Source organism: Euleptes europaea, chromosome 14 (genome assembly GCF_029931775.1).
Source record: "Euleptes europaea isolate rEulEur1 chromosome 14, rEulEur1.hap1, whole genome shotgun sequence".
Taxonomy (NCBI): domain Eukaryota; kingdom Metazoa; phylum Chordata; class Lepidosauria; order Squamata; family Sphaerodactylidae; genus Euleptes; species Euleptes europaea.
The window spans coordinates 51,639,417-51,667,404 of NC_079325.1; the positions used below are offsets into that span (position 1 = coordinate 51,639,417).

The following is a 27,988-nucleotide window of genomic DNA, read 5'->3' on the forward strand; positions in this document are numbered from 1 at the left end:
GCAAAACGCGCGGGGACCTCTGACGGGGGAAAAAGACATGCATAATGAATAGGAAGCCTCAAAGCAGTCGGTGGGGGTGACCGTGGGGAAACGTCCCTGCATAAAAGGCCACAGTCAGCCAAGTTCCTTGAACTAGAGATATCAAAGATCATACCTGAGACCTTCTGCATACATTCTATTAATGAAAACAGCCCACCTTGTTAGCCACTGATAGTTTAAAGGGGGGACCCCAACTTTAGTTGAAGAACCTTGTCTAGTTACTTGGAGACAATTCTTGCATATAATAGGTGACACATGAACACATGAAGCTGCCTTATACTGAATCAGACCCCTGGTCCATCAAAGTCAGTATTGCCTACTCAGACCAGCAGCGGCTCTCCAGGGTCTCAGGCAGATGTCTTTCACATCACCTACTTGCCTAGTCCCCTTAACTGCAGATGCCGGGGATGGAACCTGGGGCCTTCTGCATGCCAAGCAGATGCTCTACCACTGAGCCACAGCCCCTCCCCAAATGACTATGACAAGCTCTCTTTTGACAAAACAAACAGCGCAATGTGCCAGATAGACATGAAAGGGCTCCAAGGGCACCAGTGGGGTCTCTCTAGGGTTGCTAGGTTGCTGGACCCGGAGGGCAATTGCCCACCAATCCAGCAGCCTGTTTGAAGAAGAAGAAGAAGAGTTGGTTTTTATTTGCTGACTTTCTCTGCCACTTAAGGGAGACTCAAACTGGCTTACAATCACCTTCCCTTCCCCTCCCCACAACAGACACCCTTTGAGGTAGGTGGGGCTGAGAGAGCTCTAACAGAGTTGTGACTAGCCCAAGGTCACTCAGCTGGCTTCATGTGGAGGAGTGGGGAATCAAACCCAGTTCTCCAGATCAGACTCCACTGCTCCGAACCACTGCTCTTAACCACTACACCACGCTGGCTGGTGTGGCGTCCGAGAGCAACCTGCTTATGTCACTTCCGGGTTTAGTCCCGGAAGTGCTGCATCACAAACTCCAGGGTTTGAGTGGTAAAGGGCCCCTCCACGATGCGGGGATTCTGGGCCTAAACCCGGAAGTGACATAAGCTCGTCACGTGTGCGCAACCGCCTGCCCCCGCCCCAAAAAACCTCCCATGGCCAAAGAGATGGGACCTGACAATCCTAGGTCTCTCTCACCTAACCCTTGTCAAGTAGCCTCCACTGCAGCCTCTGCTCAGCAGCAAGCGTGGTGATGGCTGGGTCAAGCTAGCTTGGGGGAGAATGTACAAAAGGCTCTTGCTAGGAACACCTAGGGTTCCCAACCTGCAGGTGGGGCCTGGAGTTCTCCCGGAATTATGACTGATCTCCAAACTACCAAGAACGCTTCCCCTGCAGAAAATGGCAGCTTTGGACGGTGGACTGTATGGCATCACATCCTTGCTGAGCTCCCTCCCCAAACTCTGCCCTCCCCATGCTCCACCCCCAAATCTACAGGAATTTCCCAAGCCTGGACTCGGCAACCCTACTGCCTCCCCTCCCACAGACAAGCCTTAACTCTGTACAGCCATTCTGCTTCTTGCGTGTCAGGGCAGCCCGAAATTAGGCCTGCTCAAGGGATCATGAGAACAGCTGTACAGCTTCCCTGGCTGCACGGGGCATTTTGTGCTGCATAGGCCCAACTGTTCTCTCTCTTCCTTGTACATATTTGAAAATTATTGAGCCGACCCCCCTTAACATTTAAAAAATCATTCCACGGGCCAGAGACAAAGGAACTGAAGAACGTTTCGTGGCTTCCTTTCAGGAAGTTATGAGAGTTAAACTGGCTTGCATCCAGTTTTGTAATGAAAACATGCTCTAAATAAAACATAGATGATGTGACGTTCAGATCTGTTCTCATTAATTCAGATGATCACATCCCCCAAAGGCTCTAACTTGGTTGGCAAACCCCCCCCCCCAATTCAAAACGGAAGAGGAAGAGTTGGTTTTTATAGGCTGATTTTCTCTACCTTTTAAGGAAAATCAAACCGGCTTATAATCTCCTTCCCTTCCTCTTCCCATAACAGACACCTTGTGAGGTAGGTGAGGCTGAGAGAGTTCAGAGAGAACTGAGACAAGCCCAAGCTTACCCAGCTGTCTTCATGTGGAGGAGTGGAGAAACCAACCCGGTTCACCAGATTAGAGTCCGCAGCTCCTGACCACCACACCACGCTGGTGTTTGAGGTTGCATGCCTATGCAGACATACTACAGAATAAGCCTCAACAAAGTTACTTCTGAGTAAACATGCACAGCAAAAACATAATTCACAGCCAGACAAGGGGGCAGCCAGTGAACTGGTTCATACATTAATATACATCACTTGCAGTACCATCATCAATTGAATGTACACCCTTCCAAGCTCACTGTCCCTGGATGGTCCAGTCTAGCCTGCTCTCATCAGATTTCGGAAGCTAAGCAGGGTTGGCCCTGGTAAGAACTTGGATGGGAGACCATCGAGGAAATCTGGGGTTGTTAAGCAGAGCCATGAAATAGCAAACCTCCTCTGAATGCCTTTTGCCTTGAAAACTCTACGGGGTCGACATCAGTTGTCTGCGACTTTACCGGGGAGGGGGAAGCTTATTGACTTCAACTGACTTAGAAAGGTGCAAGCCTGCTTAGGATGGCACTGTTGGTCTCTCTGTTACATCAGCAACTGGCAACGGATTGTGTGAACTGACACCTTTGAAAAGGGTTGTGTTAGAGATGACACTGGGAGATATGAAAGATATACCTGGGATATACTGCATGTGTCAATGCGTCATCACAGATCTAAATAATTGATGCCATAGTTGAGCTGTACATTTATGAACTGGCTCTGCAGCTGAGAGGAAAGTGATGTACTGAAACAACTGTGGGAGTGGAGACAAGAAAGCCTGTGGAAAGGACACACCTCATGGGGTGGGGGAGAAAGGGGCACAGATGCCCCACAGCTGGCCCTGTGGCAGGCTGTGAAGGAAGAAGTGGCATTCTCCTTCCAGTCTGAGAACCCAAGCTCCATTTACCAATTTGTCATGGGGCAGCCTGCTGAGGCTTCCTCGGACGAGGAGGACATTGAAGCAGCAGGCAGTGGAAGGGAGGAACCGCAGCAGGCTGAGCAGTCACAGACAGATGAGTCCCCCACCCATGCCTACAACCACCCAGAGCAGGGGACTCACCTGTGTCAGAGGACCAGCTGCAGGCAGTGCCACCAGAGAGCCCCCCAAAGCCACTGGAGCAGAGGCTCCAAAGGTTCAGACCACTCCCTGCTGACAGTGATGAGGCTAATGAGCTTCACCGGGCAGGGAATACGGAGTCAGGGGAACAAGCAACACCTGGTTCACCCTAGGCCTACTTAAGCAGGCACTTGCATCCAGGCCAGTGTGGGAACAACTTGTCACCACCTCTGTGTGTTTGCTTTGGACTCTGATAGTGCCAGATACTCTGGTGGCCTTGACTTTGGAACGGACTTTGACTTGGAATCTGGACTTTGCTTCTGATGCTGACTTTGGGCCCAGACCTGGAACAGCCCGGTATTGATCCTCGAACTGCTATTTGACAACGCTACCCACTTCTGCTGGCATTCAGGACACAATGTTGAGTAAGAAGGCCCTTTGTTACCTGTTAGGAGCAATCCCCACATTCCTCATGAGCTTCGCCTGGTCCTCGTCCCTTGGGAAACCGTGCAACACCCAGCCTCGGATGTGGCAGTCCAGCCTGTTCAGCCGATCCATCAGTACCTTGATGACGAGGTTGTCTGTGACTGAAGGAAAGATATCATGGTTTTAGCTGGTGTCGAACAGCTATGCAACTGAACAGTCAATGAATGCAACACTGCTTTTTAAAGGGGATTTACTTGGTTTGAGGGACACTGCTTGTGACTAGGGTTGCCAGGTCCCTTGCTTCATCAGCAGGAGCTTTGCGGGGGCAGGGCTGGGGGTGCATGAGATATTCGCGCACCCTGCACAATGGGTGCTCCGCAAGACGCACCGACATCACTTCCGGGTTTACCTGGAAGTGACACGGACGCTCTAGCAATCTCGGAGGTTGCTAGAGTGTCCGTATCACTTCTGGGTTTTCATGAAGCATGTGAGTTGCACGTGCATGCACATTGCATGCCTCCTCCCTCCCTAGCTCTCTTTTGCCTGCTGACCCTCAGCTGGTTGGTGGACAGCCTGGTGGATTGGCGGGCTTTTGCCCTCCCCCACCGGGCAATTGGTAGGCCGACTTGTGAAGTGCAAGGCTGAAGGATGCAGGGCCATGAGAGATGGTAGTTTCAGGATACTCCCCTGACTGAAGCAAGCTAGGAGGAGTACAAGACTCCTTGTGGTGTTGAATGTGCTAGGATGCAAAGCTCCTGCCAAAGGGGAGACCTGTCTATGGAGGAAGTGGGATTTGAGATGTCTTTGAACCTTGTCCTGGTTTAGAGCAAAGACAGCACTTGCTATATGGGAACAATGATAATAATAATATTTAATATTTATAAAGCATATTCAAAATCTTCAAAGTAATTCACATTTACAACGGTAACTGTTACAGCAGCCCTAAAAGGCAGGCCAGAATTTTAATCTTCTGCATTGCAGATGTGGGGACAGGGTTGCCAGCTCCGGGTTAGGAAATACCTAGAGATTTTGGGGGTGGGGCCTGAGGAAGGGTTTGGGGAGAGAAGTGACTTCAATGGGGTATAATGGCATGGAGTCCACCTTACAAAGCAGCCATTTTCTTCAGGTGACCTGATCTCTATTGGCTGGAGATCAGTTGTAATGTCAGGAGATCTCCAGCCACCACCTGGAGTTTGGCAACCCTAGTCACAGAGCCACACACACAAAATCTAGGGAAGGGTTACAGCTAGGGTTGCCAACATCTAGGTGGTTGGATAGACAAATAAACAGCACGAGGCTCAAGGTTACATACACAGATATAATATACCAACACATAAGCTTAGACAATATATACAGTGACCAAAAGTTCATGGCAAATCAATAGTCCAAATTAGCTTTAATCGGGATGGAAAAGACCAATACCATCAAAAAGGTCTCAATCCACCAAGAGGACTTCAAGCGGGTAAGACCGAAAACTTGCAGATTGCAGCTGAGTGGTGAAAACTGGCTGCCCGTGTCAGCAAAGCTGTGCTGAAGCGATGGATGGGCTGAGGAAAACCACGCCCCGGTGACAGCAAGCACACACCACGAAGATGGAATAGTCCGCCACCCTCGTATGGGGGAAGAGGGAGGGGAGACCGGGAGGGACCCGGAGTCGGGATGGAAACGCTTTTTCCAGAATATTAGCTTCATCAACCACTTTCCCATAAATATAAGCTTCAATAGACCAACAACTAAGTTCTCCAGAAAGATTCTCAACTGATAAAGACTCACATCTATCGGACAATTCACAGTGGGTAGCCGTGTTAGTCTGTCTGCAGTAGTAGAAAAGAGCAAGAGTCCAGTAGCACCTTAAAGACTAACAAAACTATTTTCTGGCAGGGTATGAGCTTTCGTGAGCCACAGCTCACTTCTTCAGATATCTGAAGATATTCTTCAGGTATCTGAAGAAGTGAGCTGTAGCTCACGAAAGCTCATACCCTGCCAGAAAATAGTTTTGTTAGTCTTTAAGGTGCTACTGGACTCTTGCTCTTTTCTATCAGACAGAGACCAGTTCCCCTGGAGAAAATGGCCGCTTTGGCAATTGGACTCTATGGCATGGAAGTCCCTCCCTTCTTCAAACCCCACCCTCTTCAGGCTCCACCCCCAAAATCTCCAGGTATTACCCAACCAGGAGCTGGCCACCCTAGTTACAGCAGGGGTCCCCACACTGCTTCAGCCTGTGGACACCTTTGCAATTCTGACACAGCATGGTGGGCGCAGCCACAAAACGGCTGCAGCAGTAGGCAGAGCCAGCCACAAAACAGCTGCTACCACAGCTTACCTTCACTTACACAGTGAAGATTCTTCTGTTGGGGTGGCAGCTGCTGCCAAAGCCACTCTTTCAAAAAAACCTGGAAACCAACCCGGTTCACCAGATTAGAGTCCGCTGCTCATGTGGAAGAGTGGGGAATCGAACCCGGTTCTCCAGATTAGAGTCTACCACTCTTCACCACTTCACCACGCTAGCTCTCTAAGAGTCTAAGAGCATCTTTGCACAAAACATTAAGACGCTGACTGCAAAGCTCAAGATGGCTTTATCAACCTGTGACCTCCGAGGGCAAATGAAACTCCAGAAAGTGCTGCCATGGAACCTGGCCAACAATGGGCAGTTCTGCTGTTTCATCCCGACCTCAAATTTGCAGAACCCGAATATGCTTTTTATTGGCATACGCAATCGGAGCACATAATGAAGATCAGTACAGAGAAGATCATCAAGCCCCTAGAATAAGCCTCCTTCTTTCGAGTATTTTGTGGTGGCTAAAATGCCAATATACCGCTAGAAGGGAGAGAGACCAACAGTTCAAGCCCTTGCCTTCCACTCAAGTAGCAGTCCTTGGAAAAGACCTTCCTTTGCCCATTTTTATTGAACGATTCAGTACCGGAGATTACTGAGGGTGTTGCCAATTTTCTAGTGGATGTGATGAAAGTGCAAAAACTTGCAAGCTCTGATATTTGATTATATTGTTCTTTGTTTTATTTCACTGATTTTATGTTTTATGATCCCTTTTTGTAACAATTGTAACAATTTTTATGCCATTAAAGGTTTATGATGATGATGATGATGGTGTGTGTATAAAGGGTAGTCAAGTTGCAGCCGACTTATGGTGACCCCGTAGGGTTTTCAAGGTAAGAGACTTTTGGAGGTGATTTGCCTTTGCTTTCCTCTGCATAGCAACCCTGGTATTCCCTTGGTTGTCTCCCATCCACATACTAACCAGGGCAGACCCTGCTTAGCTTCAAAGATCTGACGAGATTGGGCTATACCATGCTGCCTTCCCTCCCCAGTCTTACGAATATCATCCTCTCTTTCTATCCCCACATAGAAGCCACTGCTGCCAGAAATTTAGACACAACCAAAGTAATACCAGAATCAGTAAGCAGGAAAGGCGTAGAAACAAGGGACACAAAGGAAACTATCATCCGCTGTATGTGTATGCACAGATCTCTCAAAGGAGCAGTCAACATACCATCAAAGAAAATCTGAGATTGACTTTCAGTTGTCCCAGACCAACATGCACATAATCTATCTGAGTTGGGTACTCCTCGTAATCTACCCACCAAAACAGCAGAGGGGAAAACATTTCGCTTGGCCCAAAGAAAAGCCCTCTGATATTTGGGGACAGTCAGTTGATGAAAATAAGTTGCAGTGGTAAGAGAGGGCGCAATACCAAAAAAAGAAGAGTAGAAAATACTCTACGAGAAGGAGAGACAAATCATAGGATTCAGGCCACCCTCTGTAAACAGGCATTCCTGAAGGGGTACCTGACACCCACCATTTAAAAAAAAATTTTTTTTTATTGGTTTCCAGTTGAAGAAGAGTACTTTTTTTAAATGATCCAACAGTTTGTAATTAATCCATTAATTGAACAAAAATCAGCAAGTATAGTATAACGAGCTAGTATAATGTCCTCTTGATAAAACATGGGGAGCCTTGATTGTAGGGCCATCGAAGACCATTACACAGTACCTCAGAAGCCCTTGAAGAGGAGCCATCACACTGAGAACGGGCATGCTAGAGTTGTAGCACCACAGCAGACTTTGTAAAAGCCAGGGTGGCAGGAGGAGAGGAAGAGAAGAAATGTGCCTTACTTCCATTTCTCTGTGATTAAAAAAAACGAGTAGGTAGCAATATATGGTAGATCTCTGGCTCGTTCACATGGGACTTCCTTGAGGTTGTCAGGAAAATTGGATAGTCTCTATAATTGCCGGTTGGGTAGACTAGAAAGACAGCCCGGAATCTCTTGGCCTCAAGTGTGCGACTAGTGAGCAAAGTTGACTTCAGAATCCTTCTGATGAAGTCGTCAATCCGTGTGCTTTAAGGGGATTATGACGCACAAGAATTTCAACCCATCAATTCCCTTTCATCTGAACTGTGTTTCAACCTCTGTCTCAGAGCTGGGAGGAAATTAGTCTCTATAGAAAAGTTTCTGGCTTTTAAGACAAGTCCAAAATACATTTTTTGAGGGGAGGAGTCCAATAGCTGGGTAAAAAGGACTTGACAGGTACGGAGGCAGGCAGCTGGGGGGACGGGGGAAGAGTCCCAAATTGTGCCAGGGGTCAGAGATAGGCAACAGGTCTAGACTAGGTCAGACTCAGAGTGGCCTACAAAATTTACACAATTAAAACAATCTTAGTGTTTCAATAAAATTATCAAATAAAACTGGCACTTTCAGGCATAGCAGCAATAATAATACCATTATTATTTGGATCAGGGCCATACACAAATTAACAACACCATTAATACAATCATAACCCTTGACAGTGCGACTTGACAGCCCTTTCCACCACCAGTATTCTTCCCCCCTTCAGAATGAGCAAATAACCCTCCTCCCAATAAATCCGTTCTTAAAAGGAAGTCATGGCGTTCCACAATGAGACCAGCCAAAACCGAAAAGGACAGAAAATAATTGCAAACTGCCCACTGTTGAAGGATGCTGTTTATCTAGCAGCGAGCTCCTGCCAAATTGCTCTTGGCTCTGCAAGCCATCGAACTGGGTCTCTGTGGCTATTATCTCTCTCCTTTCACCAGTCTTGGCCTCGTGGCCAAGTTCCCTGAGCAACTGACATCAGCTATGGCAACCGTCTGCCACAAAATGTGCAGTTAGAAGGACAGAAAGAGAGCCAGGGCAGTGCCAAGGTGGGACTTCTGTTTTTCCCCATTGAAAAGAGTCCAAGTTTATCAAGGAGGCTTCAATTGACTTGGAGAGGGGGGAGATGCAGAGGATGTCATGTAGAGGATGGTGCGGAGTTGTTCTCTGTTGCCCCAGAAGGTCAGACCAGAACCAACAGGTTGAAATTAAATCCACATTAATTCAATCCAAATTAATTCCATCTAGTGCAGAGGAAGGCACTGGCAAACCACCTCTGTTAGTCTCTTGCCATGAAACCCCCCCAAAAGGGGTCATCATAAGTTGGCTGCAACTTGAAGGCACTTTATACACACACACACAGACATTAGGAAGAACTTTCTAACTGTTAGAGCTGTTCCTCAGAGGAACAGGCTTCTGGGGAGGTGCTGAGCTCTCCTTCCCCAAAAGGTTTTTAAGCAGAGGCTACATGGCCATCTGTCAGCAATGCTCATTCTATGACCTTAGGCAGATCATGAGAGGGAGGGCATCTTGGCCATCTTCTGGGCATGGAGTTGGGGTCACTGGGGGTGGGGAGGTAGTTGTGAATTTCCTGCATAGTGCAGGGGGTTGGACTAGATGACCTTAGTGGTCCCTTCCAACTCTATGATTCTATGAGATGAAGCTAAAAACAAATGGCCAATCCTGGCCTGTATGTTTCCACAGGACTTAATCTGAGACAGGATTCTCCAGAAAGTCAGGATTCTTGCATCTGAGGTAGGGCTGCCAGCTCCAGGTTAGGAAATACTGAGAGATTTTAGGGGGTGGAGCCTAAGGACAGCGGGGTTTGGAGAGGGGAGGGACTTCAATGCCATAGAGTCCAATGGCCAAAGCAGCCATTTTCTCCAGGGGAACTGATCTCTGTCACCTGGAGGTCAGTTGTAATAGTGGGAGATCTCCAGCCACTGCCTGGAGGTTGGCAGCTCTAATCTGAGAAGAGTGCTATTCAGCATGTACAGAGAGCCTTTTCCTCACCACAGAGTAACCCAGGATTTCAGTGCAGAGAGTGTGACCCTTGTTGTTTTGAACAGAACCACCATTTTGGGTCTCAGTAGTAGGGCGTAGAAATTTCTATGGGAGGGAGAAGCCAGATTGGCAGGCAGACTCAAAAGGGTTGCAGGTGGACTAAATTGCTGGATAATGGAAGGGGAGGTGTAATTTCTGCCCATTTCCCCTTAGGAACATAAGGAAGGCCATGCTGGATCGGACCAAGGCCCATCAAGTCCAGCAGTCTGTTCACACAGTGGCCAACCAGGGGCCTCTAGGAAGGCCAAAAGCAAGACAACTGCAGCAGCATTATCCTGCCTGAGTTCCACAGCACCTAACATAATAGGCATGCTTATCTGATCCTGGAGAGAATAAATCTGCATCTTGATGTTTCAATTTTTACTAGTAGCCATGAATACCCCTCTCCTCCATGAACATGTCCAATCCCCTCTGAAAGCCTTCCAAGGTTCAGCTATCTGCTGCAATAGTTTCCACTGCCACAGCATTTGCTTTCGCTGTGCACCCAGCCAGCCAGGTTCTCATCAGTCTCGGAAAGAAGAAGAGTTGGTTTTACATGCCAATTTTCTCTATGTTTTAAGGAGAATCAAACCGGCTTATAATCTCCTTCCCTTCCTCTCCACAGAACAGACACCTTGTGAGGTAGGTGGGGCTGAGAGAGTTCGGAGAGAACTGTGACTAGCCCAAGGAATAGCCCAAGCTGGCTTCATGTGGAGGAGTGGGAAACCAATCGTGTTCACCAGGTTAGAGTCCAACACTCATGTGGAGGAGAGGGGAATCAAACCTGGTTCTCCAGATTAGTCCACCACTCTACACCATGCAGGAAACAGGAAGCTGGAGGAAGGGAGAGGCATAAACAGGGCTGGTAGCCCAAATTCTGTGCCAAGCTGTTCTGTGAGACCAGTGGCCACGAGACTGAACTGGCTGAAACCATGCCTAAACTCCTAAAATTGCTCCCTCTATTTGCCACAGCCAGCGTGGTGTAGTGGTTAAGAGAAGTGGATTGGAGCAGTGGACTCCGATATGGAGAAATGGGTTTGATTCCCCACTCCTCCATATGAGCGGCGGAGGCTAATCTGGTGAACTGGGTTGGTTTCCCCACTCCTACACATGAAGCCAGCTGGGTGACCTTGAGCTAGTCACTGTTCTCTGAACTCCACCTACCTCACAGTTCATCTGTTGTGGGGAGGGGAAGGTGATTGTAAGCCGGTTTGATTCTGCCTTAAGTGGTAGAGAAAGTCGGTGTATAAAAACCTCTTCTTCTTCTTCCTCTTCTCTTTCTGCTACTCACAGGAAGGGAAAAAAGAGCTATGAAGTACTGTAGCTTTGTGGGTGGCCACTAAAAAAATATCTCTATGCCCCACTGTCACTTCTCAGAATGTATCCGAGGCATTATCCTCATCCTTTCAAGCACAGCCTTCAAAATTAGATGCTTTTAAAAAGCACAGGGATGCTGAATTTTGCATCCTTCATCATTTCCTCCCTGTTTTGGTGTGTCTGCAGAAAATCCCCAGCCCTCCTGGCAACGTGCTGACGATACATGGAAAGCTGAAACGTTTGTTCGGCTCTGCGAGCTGCGCTTAAAACTCTTCCAGGAATTCAACGCCTTTCCCCCCAGCCTTCGCCTCAAAAAGAAAAACTAAACGCAAAACCCCTTGCAATGTTCCACATCCAAAAATATAGATCCGCCATGAATGCTGATGTAAAAACTCCCCAAATTCACATGCTTCAAGCTTAACGTCTTTCCGCTTTGAACCTATCCCACCCTGCATCTTTACTGTTAAAAAACACACACATGCCCCGAAGAAGCTTCTGACACATATTGACCCACACCTATAAAGCCTTGATGTCCATGAGCTGGACAACACTGTTCTCAGTTCAGAGGCTGGGGAACTCATGGATCTCTGCTACTGAAAGGTTGAAGCCCTTTTGATTGTCCTGTCCATTTAGCCTTTTCCTACCTTGTAGAGATTTTTCCTCCCCTTCCCCTGTTAGGTCTAAAGCCTTCCACCATTAATTCAGATGCCTGAGGGTTGATCTCAGGGTTTGACAGTTAACATCTTGCCCTGAGTATCAGCTACCGCCAAGGGCTACTTTCCCTGGCTCAGTCTGTTATCCCTAAATTCGGCAAAGCGTGAAAGCAGAATACCTTATTATTCCACAAAGGTCAAATTGGTTTAATATTATTTGAGTCCTCCAGGGAAACCCCTCGGTTTTTCTGCTGACCAGGAAGTCCGTGGGAGTTCAGGTTCTTTTGTTATATCCCTTTTAAAAACATGCTAGCGAATGGATTTGGCAGTGATTTTTTAAAAATTGGTTGCTGCTCTTGGCTAATCCAGCGGGAGAAGGCTAGCCAAGAACTGGGTTCTGACTTTTGATAGAACTATGGGCTTTTATGCATGGGCACTTTGACTTACTTTCTCCGCTGGTCCGACTCAGTTTTTCATTGGGGTTATGCATGAGTTTCCCATCCCTTAGAGATGACCTTGTGTCCAGCCCACGCAATGTCCGGGTCTTCCCGATCCTGTTGTAATGCGATTCTTCTATCTCCCCTGAGATCAGCCCAGGTCAACTTGTCCCCATTTCCATGCATAAGCCAAAGCATGGGAGAGGGGAGCTGTAAGGTTGGTGACATTTTTCTCACAGTAAGCACTACAGCCAATTACAAAGCAGCATTTTCAAGGGGCGGGGACTCAGATGCTTCTGGATTTGAGCTGGTGATTCTGCAGTACTCTGGAAACCTCAGGACTTTCTCCAGGGAAAACAACAATGTACATAGCATTTTTAGGATTTGGAACAGAAATGTTTGGGTCAATACAGCCTCAAACCCCAGGTAAAACTCCCATGTATAAAAGACCAATGGTCATTTATGCAAGGGAGTTTTACCCGAGGTTCGTTGCTCGCTGGACCCACACCTTCCTATTGGGAATCTATGCACCAGCAGTCTCCAAGCTCAAAACAAGAAGCCCACCCCTTGAAATGCAGCTGTGTGATTGGCTGTAGTTCTTTCTTTGAGAGAGAAGCCCCCCCCCCCAGTACAGAAATCCAAGTGCCCAGCCAAAATGCATCTTAAAAGACAAAAACAATATGGAGCACCCTAAAAGAAACGAAATTCTTCGGCTCAGAAAGAACTCCCAGGAAGCAGGAAGTTTTTTAATCCCTGCCTCTTTACACACTGCTTTGTAATTGGCTGTGAGGGAAACCAAGCTTGCGTGCCCCGCACTTTGCCTTATGCATGGGGATTTCACCCGGGCTGAGCTCAGGAGAGGTGGAAGAATCGGGTTAACAGAGGAATGGGATGACCCGGACATTGCGAGGGCTGGCAGTGAGGTCATCTCTAATGGAGGGGAAACTCATGCATAACTCCAAGGAACAACCAAGACAGACCGGGGGAGAATGTGAGTGAAAGTACCCATGAATAAAGGACCAATATCTGCTATCCAGGGAGCTGTCCTGGGTCCTGCGGAGACTGGCTCTGACCTTCTGCCTAGAAATTTGCACATTGCAGCAAGGAGCTTGCTTCTTGTTATCTGTGCCTTGTTACCTGTTGGGCCCCCTTCTGGATCAGATCCTTGCTGACTTTGCCTACTACGCCATGGGCTCTTGGCCTGGGTGAAACACGTGATTTTAAGCTGGTTTGATTCTGCCTTAAGTGGTAGAGAAAGTTGGCATATAAAAACCAACTCTTCTTCTTCATGCCACAGTGTCACATGAGCACCTCTTCCGAGATGGTCATTCAGGTGCCTGTCATTCCAAAGTACTCATTTCTGGCAAAGCAAATCTCCAACAAACAAGACAAGTGTTTGAGCCTCTGCAAATTTCATAAAGGCAAAAGCCTTAGCCTAGCTTCGTTCAGTCGTGCCTTCAATCAAGAATGGAGAGCAGCTGATAAGAGCACAGAAACCAAGGCACACGTTAGCATTCCAGTGGGAGAAGTAAAAAGCTCAAGAAACCACGAAGGTTTGCAAAAGGTGGTGATGGTGGTGGAAAGTGCTATCAGGGATTTTCAAGGCAAGAGACAGTCAGAGCTGGTTTGCCATTGCCTGCCTCTGCGGAGCAACCCTGGACTTTCTTGGAGGTCTCCCATCCAAGTACTAACCAGGGCCAACCCTGCTTCTGAGATTAAGCTAGCCTGGGTCATCCAGATTAGGGCATTTACAAAATAGCTGTGGCTCAGTTTGTAGAGCATCTGCTTGGTATGCAGAAGGTCCCAGGTTCAATCCCCAGCATCTCCAGTTAAAAGGACTAGGCAAGTAGGTTATGTGAAAGACCTCAGCCTGAGTCCCTGGAGAGCTGCTGCCGGTCTGAGTAGACAATACTGACTTTGATGGACCAAGGGTCTGATTCAGTATAAGGCATCTTCATGTGTTCATATGATCAGCACCTTAGAGACCAACAGGACTTTTTTAGGGGAAGGGCCATGCTCAGTGGTAGAGCCTCTGCTTGACATGCAGAAGGTCCCAGTTTCAATCCCCGGCATCTCGTTAAAAGGCCCAGGCAAGTAGGTGATGTGAAAGACCTCATCCTGAAACCCTGAAGAGCCGCTGCTGGTCTGAGTAGACAATACTGACTTTGATGGACCAAGGGTCTGATTCAGTATAAGGCAGCTTCATGTGTTCATGTGAACTGCTGCCCTGGATATTGGCAGGGAGGCTGGCTCCTGTTCAGCATTATTTGGGAGGGCTTCTGTGCAGGTGCAAGGCTGAAGAGGATGAGCTGTGCCTCCTCCGCTGACAGCCTTCCCCAGCTCTCCCGCTCCCCAAGTCCATTTCAACCCACTGGCTCTTGTTACAGAAGAGTCTTGTATTCTCCCTGGGTGGGGTGGGGGGGAAGCTGGCTTCACACTCAGAGAAGCCTTGGGACCCTGACCGGGTGGAAGGTGTCATAACAATGTTTCAAATAAATAAAACTAATAGAGAAGTAGACAGCCTTTTCAGACAAGGAGTGATTTTTAACCTTAAAGGAACCTCCTTCTAATCTCCATTGTTGTCTTTCTCAGTCAGTTCATCTCTGCCTTGTCCACTCAGGGGTTCTCCAAAGCTTCAGACATGCGGGGTCTTTCCCATCACCTGTCCCCCAAGATCCTTGTTCGAATGGAGGTTCCAGGGACAGACCTGGGCCCAGCCACACATACCACAAGAATTCTGCCACTGAACTGCAGTCTCTCACCAATGGGTCTTGTGTTCATGGTACTGGTACATGGCTGAATTGAATTGTTGCTTCCACTTGCCACTGATTTGAGAGAGTCAACTGATTACAAGTCTGCTCAGTTTTTAACTCTGCTTTATTACCGTATTATTTTACTGATTTGCTTGATTTTTGTGGTCTTTTACCATTGGAAGCCATTTTGAGGGTCTTGCAACCAAAGGGTAAGGTGTAAATATTTAAAAGAAAGCAAGTGTGATGATTAGAGTTTCAGGCTAGGATCTAGGAGACACAAATTCAAATCCTCACTCTGCTATGGAAGCTTGTTGGGTGATATTAGGCCAGTCAGAGTAAGGATAAAACAGAGAAGGGGAGAATGATATTAACCTCTTTGAGTTCCTACTGGGGAGAAGGACGAGATATAAATGAAGTAAGTAAATTAAACAAACAAACAAACCAACCAACCAACCATGCAGTACAATTTTTTTTTGGGGGGGGGGGGAGAGAGAGAGAGAGAGAGAGAGAGAGAGAGAGAGAGAGAGAGAGAGAGAGAGAGAGAGTCTTATTGCTTCTTTTTCTTACAAGTACAACGGAGAAAATTGATTTTATTTGAACTTTAATTTAAATTTTAGATTAAAGCTTACTTTAAGTCACCCTGAGCCAACTGGATCAACAAGTATGAAAATTAGAAAGAAAGAAAAAATCTGAAACTAAGACCTGAGTCAGTTCTTTTGGGAGCTGGATCCAGTAAACGGGCTGAACTTTTGAACTAGGAAGGAAAGTTCAGTTCTTGTACTCAAGCTGAGAGGCTTACAAATGAGTCCCCGCTATTCTTTTTTCTTGTACTCATCTCAGTGGCACATTCGACTCCCCTCCCCCCATCCCAAGTGCAGAGATTTATTTGGCTTTAACGAAGACAAGGTGGTTGCTGTCCTTCGGTCTGTAATCTTTTTCTGTTGCCAAGCTACCTTTTTTTTTATTCTGCACTTTCCCTCTTTTCACACGTGGCTTCGTCTGAAGATTCCACCAGACTCGCTCTTTGAAGACGACTTCTGAAGCCACATCTGGTCTTAAGTCCGCATTGCAAGGATACATGCAAATGAAGAGTTTCCATTGGAAACCGGAGGCACGGACCCTTCAAAGGGTGGCTAACGTAATAAGTACAGGAGATATCTAAGACAATCATTATTTCCTTAACGCTGCTGCTGTTTTCCTGACTTTTGAGCCCTGCCAGCCGCGGCTCTGGTATGTGGCTTGCTAACATTCTGCCTCTGATGTACTGTAATAAACAGAACAGCGGTGGTCACAGGGAAATGGCCTGGAGGGTGGCGTTGGTTTATTATGTACTGCCACCTGCTGGCAACACAAGCTCCCCACGACATGGAGCTTTCCTGGCAAACGGGAGAAAGGATTTTTTTTTCCTATTAACATGTCACGGGGTGCTTTTTCTTCAGGTGCCTGTAGCCATGCTGGACTCCACCTCCTCCTAGGCTAGACGGAAATGAGAACTGCTCAAGGTGCCCAAGCAAAACCAGCGCTCCTGTAATGCAGGACTCTCAGTTTTGTTCTGTCCATCGTGTCACCCCGACTCAAGAAGGAGAAGAAGAGCTGGTTTTTATATGCCGACGTTCTCTACCGCTTAAGGAAGAATCAAACCAGCTTACAGTCACCTTCCCTTCCCCTCCCCACAACATACACCTTGTAAGGTAGGTGGGGCTTCATGTGTAGGAGTGGGGAAACGAATCTAGTTCACCAGATTAGCCTCCGCCGCTCATGTGGAGGAATAGGGAATCAAACCCGGTTCTCCAGATCAGAGTCCACCACTCCAAACCACCGTGCTTAACCACTACACCACGCTGGCTCTCCGCATGAGAGTTTTCTATAACGCTGCAAAAATTTGCAAAACTTGTTTGACCAGCAACGGGACAAAAGGACCATACAATACAGGCAATGGTGGCTCTGTTTATTATCTTTGACTCTCCAAAAACGACTACATGTCTGAGGGCAAGGAAACCCAGTGAGTTCTGCTGCAGGACTCCCACTGAAAGGGATGGGAACTGCACTGCCATACCGTTGCACTATGGGAGGAACTTCTTCACTGATCACCCCCCTTGCCCCACAATTTCTTGAGGGTCCTCAACCTGCATTTCAGACTCCCTAAATTTTCTGAGTGGATAAATATTTATTGTCTCACGAATGAGAAAAATAATGTGGTTAAACATTTCTAAAGAGAAGAAGAGGAGTTGGTTTTTATATGCCGACTTTCTCTACCACTTAAGGGAGAATCAAACCAGCTTACAATCACCTTCCCTTCCCCTCTCCACAACAGACACCCTGTGAGGTAGGTGGGGCTGAGAGTGTGTGACTAGCCCCAGGTCACCCAGCTAGCTTCATGTGGAGGAGGGGGGAAACCAACCCGGTTCTCCACCGCTCTTAACCACTACACCACGCTGGCTCTCCACTCCTCCACTCCTTTGATTAACTATTATTTACTTTCTTTATAGGCCACCTTTCTGAGACTCAAGACAATCACAAAAGTTAAAAACAATAAAGAACAAACAAGATAATACATTGAAAGCAGAGCAATAATCTACACCCCCATTCCCTTTACGCCCTAACCTGGTTGGCCCAAGCTAGCTCGGTTTCGGAAGCTAGGCAGCCTTGGCCCCAGTTAGTACTTGGATGGGAGACTGCCAAGGAAGTCCAGGGTCACTATGCAGAGGCAGGCAATGGCAAACCACCTCTTGTCTTGAAAACCTACAGGGGTGCCATAAGTCAGCTGCGACTTCACTACAAAAGAATCCCTTTATAAGAGCGCCCTCCTGAGCAATTCCATTTTACTATAGCCCTTCTCCCTTTGGTCTGTCTCCCCTTTGGCTAACGCCCTTGCAGTAAGGACCATTGAGGGTTCCCAAAGCTTCTGAGAGCCAGCGTGGTGTAGCAGTTAAGAGCGACAGACTCTAATCTGGATACCTGGGTTTGATTCCCCCCTCCTCCACAAGAGCAACAGACTCTAATATGGAGAAACGAGTTTGATTCCCCCCTCCTCCACATGTGCAGTAGACTCTAATCTGGTGAACCGGGTTGGTTTCCCCACTCCTTCACAGAAAGCCAGCTGGGTGACCTTGGACTAGTCACAGTTCTCTCTGAACTCTATCAGCCTCACCTACCTCACGTGGAGAGAGGAAGAGAAGGAGATTGTAATCCGGTTTGATTCTCCTTAAAAAAAGGTAGGGAAAATAGACATATAAAAACTAGCACCACCACCTCCTCCTCCTCCCTCACTATCCAGTCCCAAGCCCTGCTTAGCAACACAACAGATTGTAGGTTGGAAGTGAACTCTCTACGGGTGACTGAAAGGTCTGCTCCAGCATTGGAGGGGGCCGTGAGCTCCCTGAACCTGGAAGGGGCAAGGGGCACTACCTGGGAATTCTCTTATGTTGCCTCCCAGCTCCTTGGATGCTCTGTGCAAAAGGAGAGCCCTGTTGGGGCAGTGGGTTTTGGCAGGTCTGGGGCCCAGCAAATGCCTGAGCTCACCCCCATGCAGAGCCAGCCCTAGGTGGCTGTAGCCACTGCCAGGATACTGCCGTCTGCAGCCACCTGAAGACGTCTCACCTTCTTGGAGCCAAGTTCACGGGTTCTGGGTGAGCTGGAGGCTACTTGCCTGCAGCCTGGGACTGGCTCCTGCCGCCGAGCCCCAGTTGCCACCACCCATGGCCCACCGTCAACACAGTCCTTTCAACCTTCACCTGACAAGCCATAAAAACACAATTAGGTGTGCCACTTCTGGGCTGGGAAATACCAGTAGGTTTTGGGGGTGGAGCCTAGGGAGGGTGGAATTTGAAGAGGGGAGAGACCTCCGTGGGATACAATGCCACCGAGTCCCCCCTCCAAAGCAGCCATTTTCTCTAGGGGAACAGACCTCTGTAGTCATAAGAACATAAGAAAAGCCATGCTAGATAACACCAAGGCCCTTCAAGTCCAGAAGTCTGTTCACACAGTGGCCAACCAGGTGCCTCTAGGAAGCCCACTAACAAGACGACTGCAGCAGCATTATTCTGCCTGCGTTCCGCAGCACCTAATATATTAGACATGCTCCTCTGATCCTGGAGAGAATAGGTATGCATCATGACTAGTATCCATTTTCACTAGTAGCCATGGATAGCCCTCTCCTCCATGAACATGTCCACTCCCCTCTTAAAGCCTTCTGAGTTGGCAGCCATCATCACATCCTGGGGCAGGGAGTTCCACAGTTTAACTATGCACTGTGTGAAGAAATACTTAGTTTTATCTGTTTTTAATCTCACCAGTTTCAGCAGATGACCCCTTGTTCTGGTATTATGGGAGAGGGAGAAAAGCTTCTCCCTGTCCACTCTGTCCATACCATGCATAATTTTATAGACCTCTATCATGTCTCCCTTTAACCACCTTCTTTCCAAGCTAAACAGCCCTAAATGTTTTAACCACTCCTCATAGGGCAGTTGCTCTAGTCCCCTGATCATTTTGGTTGCTCTTTTCTGCACCTTCTGTGGAGATCATTTGCAATCCTGGGAGTTCTCCAGGCCACACCTGGAGGCAGGCAACCCTCAACACAATCCATTTGTTTTGTTCATCCAGGTTCATTTTGGGGTTTCTGAATTTTAGGGCCAGGGGGCTGGTCTCTGGATTCCCTACTCCTCCACATGAGAGGCATACGCTAATCTGGTGAACCGGATTGGTTTCCCCACTTCTACACATGAAACCTGCTGAGTGACCTTGGGCAAGTCACAGCTCTCTACGAACTCTCTCAGCCCCTGGTGTCTGACTGCAATCCAGAGCCTGGCCCCAAAATTCAGAAACCACAAAACGCAACAGTTGCAGAATCCAGATTCCGCTCTTTTTCTAAGTACTCACTTCTACATCACTTTCAAGCAAGCCTCCTCGGACCTCTGAACTATATCAGATGCACGTTCCAAAACTGAAGCAAAGGATAGCATAGGTTTTTTTTTTCCCTGACAGAACTGAGCTACCCTCCGCTCGCTTTGAAATCAGGAAGGATTGTTTTTTCTCCATCACCCGCAGCATTTCACAAAGGATGTGTTATAGCCTTTGTTGCCTTCGGCCCGTTTTCTAGCCACGGGCGTGACGGTGTGTGGCTGCTGCCCGCCACCTTTGCTGTTCATCAGCGTTTACTGGACTCCGCTTGTTTTGCAGGTCGGATGGGAACATAAAGAGGTGGGATCTCAGGGAGGAGAGGCGGGAGGCCTGGTGTGGGGTGTCTGAAGTGCTGCCCGTTTCCCGAAGACAAAAACAAAGCAAAATTGCCAGCAAGGCTCCATGTTTTGAATGACATGCTCAGGGGACTGGGTGAAATGGACGGCTCTAAGAAACTCACAGGCTGCCAGCGTGGTGTAGTGGTTAAGAGCGGTGGTTTGAAGTGGTGGACTTCAATCTGGAGAACCGGGTTGGTTTCCCCACTCCTCCACATGAGTGGCTGAGGCTAATCTGGTGAACCTTGTTGGTTTCCCCGCTCCTGCACATGAAGCCAGTTGGGTGACGTTGGGCTAGTCACAGCTCTCTCCAAACTCTCTCAGCCCCCCCCCACCTCACGGGGTGTCTGTTGTGGGGAGGGGGAGGGAAGGTGATTGTAAGCCGGTTTGATTCTTCCTTAAGTGATTGAGAAAGTCAGCATATAAAAACCAACTCTTCTCCTCCTCCTCCTCCTCCTCTATTGGGGGGGGGGGGAGGAATGAGCCAAGTGAACCCCTGAAAGATGCAGACAGAGCTCCTACACCCCAAAGGGTTGATAGGAAATAAGGCAGTTGGCAACAATCCAACAACGGATTGGTGCAACAAAGGGTTGCCAGCTCTGGGCTGGGAAATACCTGGAGATTTTGGGAGTGGAGCCTGAGGATGGTAGAGTTTGGGGAGGGGAGGGGCTTAAATGCCATAGAGTCCAATTGCCAAAGTGGCCATTTTCTCCAGGTGAGCTGATCTCTATCGACTGGAGATCAGTGGTAATAGTGGGATATCTCCAGCTAGTACCTGGAGGTTGGCAACCCTAAGAGCCACACATGTAAGAGAGGATTAGTTGTCAAGGCTCGGCCGCCAGGGAGAGGGAGCAATTTAGCTCCCCCACCCACCCAGTGGCATCCCTTGACTTTATTCCTTTCGCTCCGCCCTTGTGTCTGCCTGCCATTTAGGCTCTGCCACTGGGGGCAGCATTGCAACCAGGGTAACACTTTCCTTCTACCCCCAGGCATAATGCGACGGAGACCACACAAAGTGGGGTTGTGCAGAGAGGAGCAATGTGAGTCTGGGTGTAAAGTACCCAGAAGCACACTGCAGCCTGCCCAAGATGTCTGACACTTAGACAGCCATCCCTCCGCCCACACCCCAGCTGCAGCCAGGACTGTAATAAAAAGGTAAAGGTCCGTGTGCAAGCACCGGGTCATTCCTGACCCATGGGGTGATGTCACATCCCAACGTTTACTAGGCAGACTGTGTTTACTGGGTGGTTTGCCAGTGCCTTCCCCAGTCATCTTCCCTTTACCCCCAGCAAGCTGAGTCCTCATTTTACCTTCCTCAGAAGGATGGAAGGCTGAGTCAACCTTGAGCCGGCTGCCTGAAACCAACTTCGGTTGGGATCGAACTCATGTCGTGAGCAGAGCTTTTGACTGCAGTACTGCACCTTACCACTCTGCGCCAAGGGACTCCTAGGACTGTAATACCTGCCTTGATATTCCTGTTCCACTTCTGAGGGTTTGGAGCACTTCATACACTTCGCTCTAATCATCCTCACCACACCCCTGTAGGGAAGTACCTCACTGTTGAGATAGTGCAAATATTTGTCGAAGAGAGCTTTGACTCTCGAAAGCTCACATGCTGAAAATCTTGTTGGTTTCTAATGTGCTCCTGGACTCTAAGCTAGCTTTTCTACCGGAGACCGACAGGGCCACTCTCTGAAACATATTGCAAATAATGAGACCGCCCAAGGCTTGCCTAAGGCAAGTCTCCCTTCGTAGCTGAAGCCACGCCTGAACGGGGGACTTGCCAGATCCCACTCACCAGCCAGCATGATGCACCAGCTCCCAGACGTATACAGGGGGGAATTTTGTCAAATGCAGCTTCTCCATGCCTGGATGACAAGCTACACCAGGCAAAACACTGCTTCCTTCACAAAAGCCGCGGTAGACTTTTCCACCTCTGCTGCTGGTAGTGTATCATCTCTGTTATTTATTTACTTGGTGCATTTCTATACCACCTCTCCAGGAAACGACCTGCCTAAGGCAGTTTATCAAATAAAAAAAATCAAAACATAATGCCCCATAAAAGTTGTTAATTAAAACCTACCATTAAAAACCCAGCCAGAGTGCAAAAATATAAAACATTAAGTAACTTAAGAAATGAATTTTAAACAGTTCCCTTACTAAAAAGCACACTATACAAATAGCATTGAGACCAACCCCTTAATTAAAAGCCTGGCGAAAAGAAATGTTTTGGCCTGATGCCTGAAAGACAATAGTGTAAGTGCCAGGCAAGAGGGAAGGGCGTTCCACAGGTGAGGGGCCACCACTTAAAAAGCTCTGTCTCTGGTGGCCACCCATCTCCCTCTGAAGACCGGGACACTGAGAGCAGGGTTATGAGGAAGATCTTAGGATCAGACTAGACGTTACGGTGCATTCCAGTGACGTGGGCAGCAGAAAGTAGGGGGGGTGCTTTTTATGGAGAAAATGGGGTGCAGGGGTGAGTGGAGATAGTGGAGATACCCCCCACCCCGGGGCTTCCTTTCCTCACTGTGCTTCTTTGTTCAAAGCAATTTTTCTCCCAGCCCTGCTCTGCAATGAAAAAGTGAACTTGGCTAGAAGAAAAATGCTGAAAGCCAAAGAGCACCATGAGGATACTGAGCTTCCCTCCCCTGCGTATTCAGTTTTCTGAAAGAAACAGACTCCCATTTTACAGGTGAACAGGGAGACCCGTGAATAAATTATATGTGGAAGGAACCGCGCCCCCACCAAGCCTGGTTTGGTTCCTACACTGAGAGATACCACAAGGAAGAAAGACGGAGGAAAAGCTCTTGAGGCGGAAGTGGAGGGGGGGCAGCGATGAAACACACAGCAGGCAAACACCCCACATAAAAATATAATTAATTAAAAATAAAATCAATAATATCCCAGGAAGTCGGAAATTTTCTCAGCTTTTACTGGAAGATTAGCACCTGTAAAATGTGTGTGGAAGTGTGTGTGTGGGGAAAGAGAGAGAGACCGTATAAATGTTTATTTTGTTCTCCTGACCATCAATTTCACCACTGGTGGGGGGGAAAGGACTCCCCACCTCCCATCCAATGAAGAAAACTTTGTAGCAATTCCCAGGAGAGAAATGTCAAAAGTTTTGACTTTGGGGAGGAGAAAAAACCCCTGGAGCTACTTCAAAAGCATTGTAAAGCTCTTGAAAAGGCACGTGCGAAAAGGGTGGTTCGTTAAATACACAGTCGTCCAATTTTGCGACGGATGCTCGGCCCGCGGGCGCGGATGTGTGAAAACACAGGACACAATGGAAGGTGCAGATAAACGGAAAATGAAAAGAGAGGAAATTACTCTGTTTATTAGCTCCTGTTTGGTATGGATGCGCGCGCCTGTGTGTGTGTAAAAAAAAAAATGAAAGAAAAAATTGTTCAGGGCTCCCCCCCCCCAATAATAAAAAGAGAGCCGCACTGCAGGGCCCCTACAGCTTGTGAAAAATTAAACTCGACGGATTCAAACTGTCCTATTTCCACATCAAAAGAGAAAAGGCACTGTGCTCTTCCCAACTTATCTTCAAACGCCCAGCACCCTAGAAAGTTTCTTGGAAAAAAAAAAAAAGGAGGAAAAGGAGAAAGTCTCCAGTTCCCCCAAGCGCTGTACCCGTTACCGTAGCCGCTGTCTCTCTCTCTTCTAATTATACCCCTGTGAGTTTATTAATCAACTTGTAAATTATTTAGAGATCCACGCGCCGTCTTCAGCTAGTACAAACACACGGCATGAGAAGACGGGCTGGAAAAACCAGCCGATACCCCCAAAGGATATCTCGCCGATGTTCAGACAGCTTGCGGCTGGCTGTTATAAAAAAAAAAATAAAGGAAAAGAAAAGAAATAAGAAATAAAACTAAGCTTACCTCCTCAGATAGAAAGATTTACCTTGCCTTTCAACTCAGAAATTCTTTGCAAGTTATGGATTTTTCCCCCTCTTCACCAAAAAGAGAGAGAGAGGGAGAGAGAAATCGGCTCTATTGTCAAATCTTTAGTTCATACGTTAGCGAGGAGAATGTTAATTTTGCTGTCAAAAAATGAACTGTGATCCTGGCTGCTGTGGGATCCTAACTTGTGAGGCCACACACACATAAAAGACCCCAAACACATAGAAAAATAATACCCCCAAACCCTTTAAAATGATCCCAGTTTAAAAATTTTTGAAAGAAAAGTTATATTGCCACAGTAAGGACTTCTCTTGTTAGTAATAGCAGAAATTACAAGATCCCAAATTCCCCTCCCTCTCCCCCTCCTCTAGTCAGATACAGAAGAGTATGCCGTTGGGATTCAAATATTACTATTTCATAAATACAGGTGTGTGTATGTGTGTGCGTGTGCATGTGTTGTTTGTTTCTGGCTTCGCTCGGCCAAAAACAAGAGCCACGTAATCTTCCCTTTGTCCTTTTCGTTTTTTTTGTGGCAAAGCCACTGAACGAAATAATGGCAGAATTTATTTTATCGGTTCTTCTCCCCCTCGCAATGGAAGGGCCCGATCCATGGGGAAGTTCTCCTTTACAAACCCTGTCAAGCAGCTGCGCTCCTGCATCGCGGCTGCTCAGTTAAGGGAGGCTCGGGGACAAACTAAATGTTACTGGGTTTCAAGTGGTGGTTCTGGGAAACCCATAGGGTTGCCAACCTCCAGGTGCTAGCTGGAGATCTGCTATTACAACTGACCTCCAGCTGCTAGAGATCAGTTCACCTGGGGAAAATGGCCGCTTTGGCTATGGGATTCTATGGCATTGAAGTCCCTCCCCTCCCCAAACCCCACCCTCTTCAGGCTCCGCCCCAAAAACCTCCCACTAGTGGTGAAGAGGGACCTGGCAACCCTAGAAACCCGGGCCCCACTAGTGCAACAACATGGCAGCTGTGGGGAACGGCTTCTTAAAAACAAAATGGAGACCCCAAATGGGCTTGGAATGGCGCCACAATAGGGGGGAAGGGCTCATGCTCCCCCTCAGGCCATTCCCCTGCTTTCCCCAGCCATTTTACTGTGTGAAAACCTCATGGGGGGCTATTTCCCATGTTGCTGCTCCATGTGAACTGATATTCCTCAAGGAACACCAAAATTAGGGAAATGACCCCCCACCCCATGTGGTTTTTGCATTGGGAAATGGCCTGTTGGGGAAGCAGGAGCACTAAATCCTCCTGTGGCACGCTTGGGCTTTCTTTCTTTCTTTCTTTCTTTCTTTCTTTCTTTCTTTCTTTCTTTCTTTCTTTCTTTCTTTCTTTCTTTCTTTCTTTCTTTCTTTCTTTCTTTCTTTCTTTCTTTCTTTCCCTGCAGCTGCTGTGTGGCTGCTGGGAATGTGAGTTGGGTCCTGGAAACCCGGACCCAACAACTCAAAAACAGTAACAGTTTAAATTTGGCCTTCACCCCAGAGCACTGCCCGGAGGGTGCTCTGCTTACCTCCACCCCCCTTACCTGCTCACACCCAAAGGTCTTTCCACAAGGCTGCTCTTTTTATGTGGTGACATCTCCTTTTCCCATAAGGACAGCCCTGCTGGGCCAGACCCAACATCCTCTCAGTCCAACACCCTCAGATGCCTCTGGAAAGCCCGCGGGCACAGAAAGAAGGTAATGGCCCTTTGCCTGTCTCTGGTAGCAGGCTCTCGGAAGAGCACTGCTTCTGAATATGGAGGCTCCAGTCATTTTTCTGCCCTGGTGGGCATCTGGGCCCACCCTTCATGAGTTTTTCCAACCCATATCTGAAAGCCATCTAAACAAAAAGCCCCCATTATATCTTAGGGATACTTTCAGAGGGCAAGAACATAAGAATATAAGAAAGGCCATGCTGTATCAGACCAAGGTCCATCAAGTCCAGCAGTCTGTTCACACAGTGGCCAACCAGGGGCCTCTAGGAAGCCCATAAACAAGATGACTGCAGCAGCACTGTCCTGCCTGTGTTCCACAGCACCTAACATTATAATAGGCATGCTCATCCAAACCAGGAGAGAATAGGTATGCATCATGACTCGCATGCATTTTTACTAGTTGCCATGAATAGCCCTCTCCTCCATGAACATGTCCACTTCCCTCTTAAAGCCTTCCAAGTTGGCAGCCATCACCATAACCTGGGGCAGGGAGTTCCACAGTTTAACTATGTGGTAGCCATATTGGTCTGCAGTCAAACAGCCAGATTCGAGTCAAGTAGCATCTTAGAGACCAAGAAGATTTCTGGGGTATAAGCTTTTGAGAGTCTAAGTTTTCTTCGTTGCATCTGACAAAGGGAATTTTGATCCTCGAACGTTATACCCCAAAAATCTTGTTGGTCTCTAAAGTGCTACTGGACTTGAATCTAGCTACATCTTGTGGGACTCACACATTTCTTACTTTTTACAAAGTGTTTATATGGGAGGGGGGGAAACCACTTTCTTTTGTTGGTCCCAAGTCAGCTCCATCCAGTCGATCTCCAAGCATATATGTACCAGTCGCCTACAGCGTGACTCTTTTGGGGAACAGAGAACTCTAGGACAGGGGTGTCAAAGATACAGCACGCAGGCTGGATCCGGCCCCTTGCGAGCTCTTATCCAGCCCACTAGCCAGCCGAGGCAGCCAACCCCCCAGTCCCGATCTGGGCAGGTGAGGCATGGCCCGGCGAAGAAGGAGGAGGAGGAGGAGGAGGAGGAGAAGGAGAAGGAGAAGGAGAAGGAGAAGGAGAAGGAGAAGGAGAAGGAGAAGGAGAAGGAGAAGGAGAAGGAGAAGAGGAGGAGGAGGAGGAGGATTTTATGTGCACTGGAGCAGTCAGCAGGGTGAACGCAAAGAAGAAGAAGAGTTGGTTTTTATATGCTGACTTTCTCTACCACTTAAGGAAGAATCAAACCAGCTTACAATCACCTTCCCTCCCCTCCCCCACAACAGACACCTTGTGAGATAGGTGGGGCTGAGAGAGTGTGACTAGCCTAAGGTCAGCCAGCTGGCTTCATGTGGAGGCGTGGGGAAACAAATCCAGTTCACCAGATTAGCCTCAGCCACTCATGTAGAGGAGTGGGGAATCAAACCCGGTTCTCCAGATCAGAGTCCACTGCTTCAAACCACTGCTCTTAACCACTATATCACGCTGGCCCAAAATAAATACAATGAAGCCGAATCAAAAATAAAATCAACAGGACACTTATTCATTTACAGCATGGATAGCAGTAAATATCGGCATCTATCAATGTTGGGGTGGCCAGGTAGTTGCTACCCACCCTGCCCTGTGAAAATGCTTCCAACGCACAGTGTGACTTCAAGGAGAAATCACCCCAGGAAAGAGGGTCTGGACACCCCTGGTCAATCCACTGTACTCAGGTTAGCTCTGAAGTTATAGCGCCGAGGAAAGGCTAGGCTGTTGTGTCGAAAAGAAAGAGAGACAGAGAGAAAAAGACAGAAAGATCTGCCGTATAGTGGAAGAGAGATAGGAAACCCTATTCATTTCAATGGGATGCACCCTCAAGTAAGCACGCATAGGACTATAGCCTTTGAGATATAAACAGGATTTTTGCCCCCCCACACCCACCCCTTGCCAAGCAGACTGTTTCCTTTCATCCCACCCCAGCCTTTTCACAAGGCCACAAATGAATTCTTGTTAGTATTTGATAATGTAAATTCATTCCTTGTTATCCCTAGGAGACGAGGATTAGTGAAATCATAGGACTTATTATTTCTGGCCTTGCAATGTAATATTGGTTATTATGCATCCCTGTATTCTACAAGATATGCCTCACTGAAAATAAATATATATTTGCATTGGTACGAACAAAATTGTGCCAAAGTTATTGGTTATGTGTACAGAGGTAGAGCCCTAGCACCTGTGAGCACTCGTGGGATTTGATGTCTAGCACCTTATA

General features: G+C 47.8%; 1 protein-coding gene across 1 annotated transcript in view; it reads right to left on the reverse strand.

The window, feature by feature from the left end:
* AK8 (adenylate kinase 8) overlaps positions 1-27,988 on the reverse strand; it is a 97,772-nt gene that overhangs the window by 46,331 nt on the left and 23,453 nt on the right. Inside the window, exon 7 of the mRNA XM_056860165.1 lies at positions 3,599-3,740. Within this exon, the coding sequence (XP_056716143.1) occupies positions 3,599-3,740 (142 nt within the window). The remainder of the gene's footprint in view (positions 1-3,598; positions 3,741-27,988) is intronic.